Here is a 12,568-nt window from a genome sequence, read left to right on the forward strand (position 1 = left end):
CACAAATATATTAACACACACATACTCATTGTTTTTCTATGTATACTTCCTATTCTATAGCCTCATTTGGAGTCTTGCATGTATTTTAAAACAGGTTAAATTCTTAGGAAGAAATTCCTTCAAGGTTCCTTTTGAATACTTTTAATATTATATTTACAATGTAAGTTTATGCTTAGGCTGATAAACACTATCACTATTTGCACGAAAGTCCATGAAAACACATGAAGGATTTCAGAGTCTATGCTTAGTCAACTGTTTGTGCTCCGATGGTCAGCACTGACTATTTCATTGGCCTAAAGCTGGAGTCTAGCCTCAATAGCACATTTTTACTCTCAGGTTTACTTACAGTGTGGACTTTCTCGGGCCCCTGTCCTCAGAAGAATCCTAGCAATGGGCACATTGTTGGTCATGATGGCAATATCCAGAGGCGTCAACCCTTCACTATTAGGCGTGTTGAGATCTAGTTCTTCTAGAGTGTACTGACACAGAAGGACCTGCACAGCATCCATGTCCTGCTGTTCAACTGCTTCAAACATGGCTTCATTGCCCTGAAAGTTCTGGGGCGGGGGAAGGACAAAAGCAGGTTAGCGCAATGTCACAGACCAGTGTGTCTTTGTGGTTTAGCTGTATTGCATTGCAGAGACTGCTTCAGTGCCTGCATTCCCACTTGTATGTGGAATAACTACACTTTATCCCAACATCTCCAAAGCGAACGCTCTTGGATGCTCCCTCCATCTTTCCTTCGTAATGGGCATTGAGTAGACCTATAGATTTAGATGCCTTGAGACAATACACTATGCCATAGCTAGTCTGTAGATAAGAGCAAGCATTAGCCCTTCTCAAACCAGGATTCTGTTTGGAATACTGTTTAACAGGCTGTTAAAACGTACACTGAAGAAAGTAGCATATGGTCAAATAAAGTTGATGGACACTGGGTTAAATAAACCAAGTTTCCACATTATTTTATTGCAAGACCTTCTAGAGTTCTTATTAATTTTGACATGCAATTATGACTCTCCCATTGATTAGAAATATAATTTGTTCCAAATATGTGTTTACAGAGCATATTTTTCATTGCATTTGTTTTAACTGTGCCTGGAAATGTTCTATAGAACACGGTTTGAGAAATGCTGGCAGAGATAACAGCACAGATAGTTTAATGATGACTAGCTTGGAATTGAGAGTACACCTTCTCTCTGACTAATCCCCTCCCTCTCTTTCTCTGTGTCTCTACTGTTGCTCAGACCATTATTATCCCCTGTCTGGATGATGGCCATGACTTGCCTGTTGTTAGTCTTAGCCTCCTCCATATTGATATAAGAGTAATCTTTCTAAAATTTACAATGTTCCATGTCCTTTCCCTATTTTCAGATCTCTAATACTGCTTGCAGGCTGACTCCCCAAGTTGTAGACTCCTACTAATCTCTATGCTTTCTCAATCCAGAACCCCAACCATTGAACACCTGACATTTCTGAGCTCTCAGGTAAGGAGCTCAAGAGGTGGCGTCTGGGGATGATGTCGGTGGCTGGGTGGCAAATTGTTCTGGGGCTTGAGAGGGCCAATAGTTGGATATTCATAGGATACAAATCACCTATAGAAAAAATAGCTAAAGAAACATGGTTCCTTTGACAGGTTCTTTCAGAGGATTAATAGTAAACAAAGGAGAAAAGCTCTGGAATTCTATCAGATGTATTTCTGTAGCTCACAGAAGAATAACGCACATGCTGTTTACACATCTGTCTGGTATCTTTTCCAAGCATTGTTAGTCTTTAAAATGTTGAAATACCATTGGTTTTGACCTAGCATAGGGGTCACCTGATTAAAATGTGGAAGGTCTTCAGTGACCAAATATTTAGGTTGGCAGATTTTATTTTTAATCTCATCAAAAATCAATTCTCTCTATCAAAGGCTTCAGGTCGACCTAGCTGAGTACATAACACATGATTGAAATTTGAGGAAAATACAAAGCTATTATGCAAAAGCTTGTTTTGACAGTGGGGACCCAGGGGATAGAGCTATTTTGGTATGCAGCTCTTTTTGCTGCAGGACAATCTGCTGAATGGAAAAGTGTTCTGTCGACAGTCTGCCAAAGTAAAGAGCCTCTGATGCCTAGGCCATTACTCAGCCATAACCAGGCCTTCCCGGAAGATGAATTTGAAATGAGAAAACAAATTAGAAAACAAATGGGTGCAAAGTTCAAATGCTGCCCTGTCCACAGTTGTGTATTTGTTTGTGATTCTCACTCTGTCTAATTTCTCATCTGCCCTATTTGCTCTCACTCTTAAATCATTTCCTTCTCCATGATTTTGTTGGCAAACTATACTATGCTTCTATCTGGAAAGGCTCATTTGTGTTTTAAGCTCACACAAATGGTGCTATTACTCCCCAAAGAAGTACCATTGCTGAGCATTTTAATAGTATGATCTCAGCTTTTACCAAGGACCAGTGTCAGAAGCTAACATATGAGAATGTCTGTAACATCAGCAGTACTGCTCTTTATCCCCCATTACACGATATCCTGTGGAGGCCAGAGGACTTGGCAACAGGAGAACATTAATTTCTTCTGATAGGCTGGTATACTTTCACTTATTGTCAAGTGGGATGCTATAACAAATTGTGATTCCTTTTCTGTTTTGACTGACTAGGAAGTTGGAGATAAATGATAAATTTTAGGTACTATATTTGCCTAGGTTTTGGGTACATCTGTTTCTTTTTCCATCCCCATTATTTTCTGTTTTTTTCTTTTTCACTCTTCCCTCTCTACCTCCTTACCTTCCTCTTCCTTCCTTCCTTTTCTTTCTTTCTTTCCTTTTTTCATTCTCTTGCTTTCTCCCTCTATTTCTATCTCCACCTCTCTCTATATATATTTATTTCCCATTATTTAATACATATGCATTTTTTTGCCTGGATTCTGTCTTAAATGCCTTTAGAGAGCATACGGGTGTACACTATAAATAAGTAAATAAAATATTGTTTTTTGTTCATTCAGTGATTGAATGAACACTGGAGCTCTCAGAGAGCCTTTTAATCTCATATTCCGTATTTGTTGAACTGCTATTTTCTAGTTTCTTTGTATATTAGAGAAAGAAAAACTAAGGGAAAAGTGAAAGAAATTAAGGAAAAGAAAGGGAAAATCTCACAGTCATTGAAACTCTGGCTAACAACAGAGATATGTGCACTTCCTGCCTTACCTGTCTCCTAGCATTTATAAGATTGCAAACATCAGGTTCTGAAGTAAACATGGATCATTTTAGAATCCCTTAATTCCAAAGAAACCCTGCACATATCAAACTGAGATAAGAATAAAAGGAGTTTTATTACCACTGAGGTCTTCCTGAGACTCAGCCGGTCAGTCCTTGTTCTAAAATAGGCCTCATCAAATGAAGAGTGGCTCCCCTTCAGTTTCTCAGAGAGGTTCCTGTACAGGCGTTTGGCAGCATTGGGAGACGACGGGGCACTATGTTTTTTTGATTGAGAAAGATGCAAATTCTGCATTTGTTGCGTCATTTTCACGCAGCAGTTCCTAAGAGGAGGAAAATCTGATGTTTCATTTACACAATGTAATTATAAGTTGACAAAGAATTTTATCATCTCCAGTAACCATCTGGAATCCTAATAACATATTATAGCTAAAAGGGACCTTGGAGATCTTTAGATGCAACTTTTTCATGGTAGCAAGAATGAAATGACATCCTCCATCTACTATATTAATGTATAAATTTACATATGGACATGTATATGACATGGGTCTCTACTCAAAGTCTTTTTGGTCTCTACCCCACTGGGAGGAAGGATCTCAGTTCTATAACCCTAGATGTCTGTTCAGTTCCTTTTGGATATATGTAATTGGGATCTTTCTACTTATCTCCTTCTAGATGCTTCACTGTAAGAGTGTGGTTGTTTCCTGCAGATCCCCCTCTGTCAATGTGTTAAATTGTGCTGTTGCTGGAGATTTAGTGAACTACCCCAGTGTCCAGGGGTTTGGGGGATTTGTATTCTCTAGGCGCATCCCTGCTTACCCCAGATACTCCAGAAAGTATCCTTCAGGGCACTCAGCACTGGCATTCTCCAATCAGTACTTGACTACTGTTCCACACATCTCTAAAGAGTTCCTCAACAGTGCATACCTGAAGTCAGTTTCCAGGAGATCAGCCATGCCATGTCAAAAGTCATCCACCATTATGTTGGGTATTGCTATTGAAATATTGATGCTATCAAGGCCATGGCTGCCTGATAGGTATATGGGTATTGGAAGAACACATGCATGAATGAGATAACTGACCAAAGCAGTTATGTGCAAAGTATCTCCACTGCTGAGACAGACTCTGGAGCACTGGATCCCAATGTCTGGAGCATGCTACTACCTTCCCATCACCTCCTCTCAAATCCCCAATGGCAACTTCCATTTGGAATGCTGCCATTGCTACTTAGCTGTGACACTTAGGTCATTTCTCATTATTGAATTTTTATAGTCTTATGGATCCCATGATGTAGTATCACAGAGAACCTCTTTTATTGACCACAATATTCACAGGGCTGAGTTTAATGATTCCCAAATTACTACAGGATAAAATCTACTTTTTTTAGCCTCACATGTGAGGTACTTACCTCTCCGGCCTCATCACCTACTATACCTCTATTTTTATGTTTCAATCTTCTGACCTCCTTAGACTTTCCTAAATAGCTCAAACTTTTTCATACCTCTGGGTCTTTGTGTGCACTGCTTTGCATATATTGGAATTCCATCTGTGTCTTCATCACCTAGAAAACAATTGCTGATCCTTAAAGTCTGTGCTCAAGTGCTCTTTGACACCTCCAGGAAAATCTGTGTATTTATTTACTCATTCACTTAGTATATGTCTATTATAGAGAGTATTTTATTGTATTTAGAACTGTTTGGTCAGATGTATTCAATATTAGTCATGTCCATCAGGCCCCACCCAGTCATAGCTAAATGGTCATATTTACATTTGGGTGGCTGATGTAAAAATTGTCTATAGTATACATATACATGTGGGTGTGTTTTTATAAACCTTTAGTAATATCTTAATTTACACAAAAGCATAAATGGAAAGATTAGGTGATTTGGCATCTTTCTCCTGCATCCACAAATTCTTTACCTTTTATTCAACAGCAAATCCAGCTTTTCCTCTATGTCTTTCCATTCCCACAAAAATTCCAGATTGATATGCAAGCTGGCTCACATGGAGATTGCCTAACCTCTTTCTTTCTACATTCTGTCTCTAGCCATTTCCTTCAGTGTTAATGGCCCAGTTCAAGCCATCTGTCTTGTCTACATCATTATCATTCCCAAAATAACTCTACATTCTTTTCCATCTCCCACAGTGCCCAGGAGTCCAGTAAATAAATTCTTGTCAATTGATCAAATTCCAGTTACTTGCCCTCTAACTGATGATACCTATCCACATGGCCCCCTTTGTATTTGCTCATCTCCCATCTGTTCCCTTCAGTCAAAATAGGTTGACTTTGTCTCTTTTGACTTCCTTCTCATACTGCTCCAGCTGTCCCTTCCTTCCAGGCCATCCTTTAGCACATTTCTATTCTTCCAGATTTCATCTATTACTGTATTTTCTTTCCCTCCTTTATATTTAAAATTTGAGTCTGATGAGACATACTGAGAAAGACAACTTTATATTATCTGTTCTTATAAACATGCATGTGCCCCTCCCAACTAACTGTGCTTTTAAACTTGTACCCTTACTGAAAGAGACAGCATTTGAGAGTCAGTGTAGCTTTGGCTCTGGAATTTGGCAGACTCAGGCTTGAATAATGACATTGTTATCCATAATTTATGTGACTTGGGGTACTTTACTTAAATTCTCTTGAGTTTGTGTAGTCATATATAGAAAGAGTTCTTAAATAGCTATGACAATTAAGTAAATTAGCAAATGAAAGGTATATGTCCTGTTTGGTACATAGTAGCCACTCAATAAATAGCAGCAATTATGAAGGTTCCTTCAAGTCTTCTTCCAAAACCAGAGACACCAAAGTACACTGTAATAATTGAAACTGTTTTCTTGTTTATTTTAAATATTGTTTTAAAATCTGATTTTGTGTATTTAATTTAGTTTTTATTTTGATAGAAAAATACAAGTTTAAATATTTTAATATGTATACTTACAGTAACATAGTAAAACAGAAATATAGCAAGTGGAACCTCATGCTATTAGATGGAAGAGAGGAATATAAAGATAAGTCTAAAAAACAATTGAAAAATTAAAAAGGAGCAAAGTAAAAAGAACATAGAAATATAAAATGTAGTAGTAGGACTAAGATTGAAATACCTGTGAATGAACATAATACATTTAAATGGTTTACTTTTCTTAATAAACTCTCTAATTGAGATTTTTAAAAAGCCATTTACAAGTGGTACATTGAAATAACATTTCACAGAAAAATTTAAAATAAAATAATAATATGATAGTGGGGATGGTAAAGTAAGGACCTCTGAAAATCCTCTCCTCCATGAAAGCAATGAGAATGCTAGCAATAATTTTCAGAATTAACTTTCTCAGAAACTTGGAAATTAACCAAATGTCTGTAGCATTAGAGAAGTACTTATTCAAGAAAAGTGGATGAATTTGGTGGGAAGAATGGCATTTTTAACTTGTTCAAACATTTCCATCTTCCCCAGCTCTGTGGTAGTCTTGAAGACAGTCTACATTCTTGGTAAAAAAGCAATGGCCTGGCAGCCACCAGATGGCGCAAAATGGTGATGGAGCCCCTTCAAAACCCTATTCTGAGAGAATTGTCATTATCTGACCCACGTGGTGGTCCCCTGGAAGACCCCACTCACAAGGCTTTTCTTTATTTCACCTGACTCAGAGCTCACCAAGTACAAATAACTTTTTCTTCTGGGGGGCATCTATAAAAAACAAACGTTAGCAATGTTTTAACATCACAGCTGCCTGAAGTGGAGGATAAGAGCAGAGACAGATTAACCGAAAATCTTAAAAGGAAAAGCTGGGAAATAAGATGTCCATGGAGTACTTTGAAAAGCTCTGTCACATTGCTGGAGATCTAGAAAAGCACATTCATGCACAGAGCTTGGATCATTCTCATAAAGAACTAGTAAAGTCCCTATGCTCTCATCTCTTTCTGATATTGAGGCTCTGTGTGAGCAGGAGGAAGTGAAGGCTAAGGCAGAGCTGTCAACCATTTGGTGAATATTAAAGTCATGCCTCAACATGCACACAGTGCCACTCTGCCAAAACTGGGAAACTTACTGGTTTGAGGCATTTAAAGAAATTTTTATTCAATGATTAGCTGACTACTAAGCTAACCAAGCAGAGACTTCTGTGGCCACCTATGACAAAAAATACAGATTTTATAGATTTAGTTATGTAAAATTCACTAAAAATTGAACCTTGAGGCAGGGATAATCTGATTTCTAGAGTTGCCATATTAAATTATTTAAGATGCTAAGTTTTTACAAAAATATGAGACATGTAAAAGAAACAAAAATATATGCCACACCCACAGGAAATAAAGCAGTCAATAGAATTGCCCCTGAAAAAGTCCAAATATTTGATTTATTAGACAAAGACTTTAAATTTGATATTCTAAATATATTCAATGAACTAAAGGAAACCATGTCTAAAGAAATAAAGGAAGAAAGGCTTAAAGATGGTGGCATGAGAGGTGAGACAGAAACCTCTTCCCCAAACCACATATAATATGAAAATATAGCAAATACATCTAATCCTGAAAGAGCAACAGTAAAGAAGGCTGTGGCAGACTGCCTACACCTGGGGAAAATAGCAGACCTCAAGGAAAGGGTTAAGTGCCAAAGCTATGATCTGGAGGGATCCAAGCCCTTCCCATACCCCAGCTTACCAGAGGGAGGAAGAAAAAGGGAGCACAAACCTACATTACATGGTGCTCTAGAGATTAGAGGGGTTGGAAAGCTAAGACAGGTGGACTACTTGGAGAGACTGAGATTCCAGCCACTTGTGGAAAACACTTATCTACAACTGGCTGCTCTGAGACCAAAGAAAGGCAGGCACCCTGAGAGACTTCCTAACAGCAAGAGGGCTGCTAAAGGGGCAGTGATTGCACAGAGCTTGCTGCTTAGGAGAAAGGACAGATGGACAAAATTTTCTGGATGCACTCTGCCCAGCAGGTTGGGAACTCTCAGGAACTTTCCATCTGGCTCATAATGCAGCTATGAGGCCCTCCACCATGATACGCAACCTGCTGCGCCTTCCTCCCAGCCAACACCAGCTTGCAAACTGGATGCCTCCACCATTGTGCCAGGCCATCCAGAGGGCAGGCCCACCTATGACAGCTATAAGTGCAAAGCATAGAGGCTCCTCCCTTCATGCTTAGCCCACTGGCAGTAGAGGCAGGCACTGCAACTGGAAGCAGGAAAGACCTCTTTACTCCCAACAGACACCAGCAATGCTCACCTGTAACCACAGCTCCAGGGGCTGAGCAACTCTAGAGATTACAGCTTCTGGGCACTAGAGGGCGCCACCTACAGATATCAAACGTCAAAGGAACCTGGTTTAAACCCAAATCCCACAAACACCAGAAAGAGTGCCAAGTGAAACTGAACTTATCAATGTTCCTGGAAGAGATTTCAAAATAAAAATCAAAATCTCATGGAGCTACAGGAAAATATTAAGAAACTCAGAGAGGAATTAAAGAATGAGATACAAATGTTGAAGAATACAATATCTGAAATGAAACATACAATGCAGGTATTCAAAAGCAGATTAGATGAAGTAGAGGAGATGGTAAATGAAATAGAAATTAGAGAACAGGAATACAAAGAAGCTGAGACAGAGAGAAAAAAGGATCCCTAGGAATTAAAGAATATTGAGAGAACTGCGTGACCAATCCAAACAGAACAATATTTGCATTATAGGGGTACCAGAAGAAGAAGAGAGAGAAAAGGGGATAGGAAATGTCTTTGAGGAGGTATTTGCTCAGAACTTCCCTAATCTGGGGAAGGAGATAGTCTCTCAGGCAGTGGAGGAGCACAGATCTCCCAAAACAAGAGGCCCAAGGAAGATAACACCAAGACATATTAAAATGGCAAATATCAAGAATAAGGACAGACTATTAAAAGCAGCCAGAGAGAGAAAAAAGATCACATACAAAGGAAAACCCATTAGGCTATAATCAGACTTTTCAACAGAAACCTTACAGGCCAGAAGGGCATGGCATGATATATTTAATGCAGTGAAGCAGAAGGACCTCAAACCAAGATTACTCTATGTGGCAAGATTATCATTTAAATTTTAAGAAGGGATTAAACAATTTCCAGATAAGCAAAAGCTGAGAGAATTTACCTCCCACAAACCATCTCTACAGTGTATTTTAGAGGGAGTGCTATAGGTGGAAGTGTTCCTAAGGCTAAATAGCTGTCACCAGAGGAAATAAAATCACAGTAATGAAAGTAGAACAATTAATTACTAAGCAGATGCAAAATCAAATCAACTACTCCCAAAGTCAGTCAAGAGATACACAAAGAGTATAGAATATGACACCTAATATATAAAGAATGGAGGAGGAAGAAAAAGGAAGGAAAAAAAAGTACGTTTAGATTGTGTTTGTAATAGCATACTAAGTGAGTTAAGTTAGACTGTTAGATAATAAGGGACTTTACCCTTGAATCTGGTAACCACAAATCTAAAGCTTGCAATGGCAATAAGTATATACCTATCAATAATCACCCTAACTGTAAATGGTCTGAATGTACCAATCAAAAGACATAGAGTCACTGAACAGATAAAAAAACAAGACCCATTATACGCTGCTGGCAAGAGACTCACTTAAACCCAGATATACATAGACTAAAAGTGAAGGGATGGAAAAAGATATTTCATGCAACTAATAGGGAGAAAAAAAGCAGGCATTGCAGTACTTGTATCAGACAAAATAGACTTGAAAACAAAAAAGTCACAAGAGACAAAGAAGGACATTACATAAGGATAAAGGGGTCAGTCCAACAAGAGGATATAACCATTATAAATATCTGTGCACCCAACATAGGAGCACCTACATATGTGAAGCAAATACTAACAAAATTAAAGGAGGAAATAGAATGCAATGCATTCATTTTAGGAGACTTCAACACACCACACACTCCAAAGGACAGATCAACTAGAAAGAAAATAAGTAGGGAGACAGAGGTACTGAACAGCATATTAGAACAGATTGACCTAGCAGACATCTACAGAACATTCCACCCAAAAGCAGCAGGATACACATTCCTCTCAAATGCACATGGACATTTTCAAGAATAGTTCATACACTAGGCCACAAAAAGAGCCCACGAGATTGAAATTGTACCAACCAGCTTCTCAGACCAAAAAGGTATGAAACTAGAAGTAAATTATGCAAAGAAAACAAAAAATCCCATAAACACATGGAGGCTTAACAACATGCTCCTAAATAATCAATGGATCAATGACCAAATAAAAGCAGAGATCAAGCAATATATGGAGATAAATGACAATATCTCAGCACTGCCAAATCTGTGGAATGCAGTGAAGGCCATGCTAAGAGGGAAGTATATTGCAATACAAGCCTACCTCAGGAAAGAACAATCCAAAATGAACAGTCTAAGCTCACAATTAATGAAACTAGAAAAAGGAGAACAAATGAGGCCCAAAGTCAGTAGAATGAGGGACATAATAAAGAGTAGAACATAAATAAATAAAATTGAGAACAATAAAACAGTATAAAGAATGAATGAAAGCAGGAGCTGGTATGGTTTTTCAATAAAATAAACAATAGATAAACCCCTAGCCAGACTTACCAAGAAAAAAAGAGTCTACACACATAAACAGAATCAGAATGGACACCACAGAAATACAATGAATTGTGAGAGAATACTATGAAAAATTATATGCTAACAAACTGGATAATGTAGAAGAAATGAACAACTTTCTAGAAAAATACAACCTTGGAAGGCTGACTCAGGAAAAAACTAAATCTGAACAGACCAATTAGCAGCTATGAAATTGAACTGGTAATCAAAAAACTACCTAAGAAGAAAATACCTGTACCAGATAGCTTCACTGCTGAACTTTATCAAACATTTAGTGAGGACCTAATACCCATCCTCCTTAAAGTTTTCCAAAAAGTAGAAGAGGATGGAATACTCCCAAACTCATTCTATGAGGCCAGCATCACTTTAATACCAAAACCAGACAGAGACACCACAAAAAAAGAAAATTAAAGACCAATATCCCTGATGAACACAGATACAAAAATACTCAACACAGGCCTAAAAAAAGGATTAAAAATGGCTGTGTGAGAGGAGAGACGGAGGCTTCCTCCTAAAACTGGATACAATTAGAAAATATAGTTTGCACAACTAATCCTGAGAGAGCAATAGGAAAGAGGACAGCGCCAGACTGCACACACCTGGAGAAAAGAGCAGACCTCACCAAATGGGGTAACATACCAGAGCTGTGGCTCGGCAGAACCCGAGCCCTTCCCCCACCCCAGCTCACCGGTGGGAGGAAGAGAAACTGAGCAGGGAGGGAGTGGAAGGCTTGGGACTGCTGAATACCTAACTCCAGAGATCTGCACTGGGAGCACAAACCTACATTTAATGGTGCTTTCATCATACTCTTCTGATGACGAGGTTGGAAAGCTGGGACAGGTGGAGTTCCTGGGGAGGCTGGGATTCCAGCTGCTTGTGGAAAGCAGGGATCCATATCTGGCTGCTCTGGGACAAAAGCTCATACCTGTGTGCTTGGCCCACTGATTGAGGCAGTGGAGACAGGCACAGGAGTCCGGAGGCAGGGAACAGCTCTTTCCTCCCCCCAGGCACCAGTACCCCTTCCCTGCGACCCCTGACATTGCTTCAGGGGCTGAGCAGCTGAAGAATGGAGCTTCTGGACACTAGAGGGCACCATATACAAATATGAAACATCAAAGAAACCTGGTCCAGAGTAAAATTATTAATACAACTCCTGAGAAAGATTTATATGATGTGGACCTCATGACTCTTCCTGAAAGGGAGTTCAAAATAAAAATCATCAACATGCTAATGGAGGTATGGAAAGACATCCAAGAACTCAGGAATGAATTCAGGTCAGAGATATTGTTGAAGAGCATGATGGAGGGTATTAAAAGCAGGTTGGATATGGTGGAGGAGATGATAAATGAAATAGAAACTAGAGAAGAGGAATACAAAGAAGCTGAGGCACCGAGAGAAAAAAGGATCTCTAAGAATGAAAGAACATTGAGAGAACTGTGTGACCAATCTGAACAGAATAATGTTCGCATTATAGGGATACCAGAAGAAGAAGAGAGAGAGAAAGGGATAGAAAGTGTCTTTGAGGAGGTAGTTGCTGAAAACTTCCCCAATCTGGGGAAGGAGATAGTCTCCCAGGCCATGGAGATCCACAGATCTCCCAACACAAGGGACGCAAGGAAGACAACACCAAGACACATAGTAGGTAAAATGGAAAAGATCAAGGATAAAGACAGACTGTTAAAAGCAGTCAGAGACAGAAATAAGATTACATACAAAGGAAAGCCCATCAGGCTAACATCAGACTTCTCAGCAGAAACCTTACAGGC

At 39.0% G+C, this 12,568-nt stretch overlaps 1 protein-coding gene across 1 annotated transcript in view; it reads right to left on the reverse strand.

Annotated features, from left to right (window-relative positions):
* Window positions 1-12,568, reverse strand: part of ANKFN1 (ankyrin repeat and fibronectin type III domain containing 1) — a 376,020-nt gene that overhangs the window by 143,018 nt on the left and 220,434 nt on the right. The window contains exons 4-5 of the mRNA XM_036999166.2: window positions 3,323-3,524; window positions 347-557 (exon numbers count right to left, since the gene is read on the reverse strand). Coding sequence (XP_036855061.1) covers window positions 347-557; window positions 3,323-3,508 — 397 coding nt within the window. The 5' untranslated portion in view covers window positions 3,509-3,524. The remainder of the gene's footprint in view (window positions 1-346; window positions 558-3,322; window positions 3,525-12,568) is intronic.

The sequence above is a fragment of the Manis javanica genome, chromosome 4 (assembly GCF_040802235.1).
Source record: "Manis javanica isolate MJ-LG chromosome 4, MJ_LKY, whole genome shotgun sequence".
Classification (NCBI taxonomy): domain Eukaryota; kingdom Metazoa; phylum Chordata; class Mammalia; order Pholidota; family Manidae; genus Manis; species Manis javanica.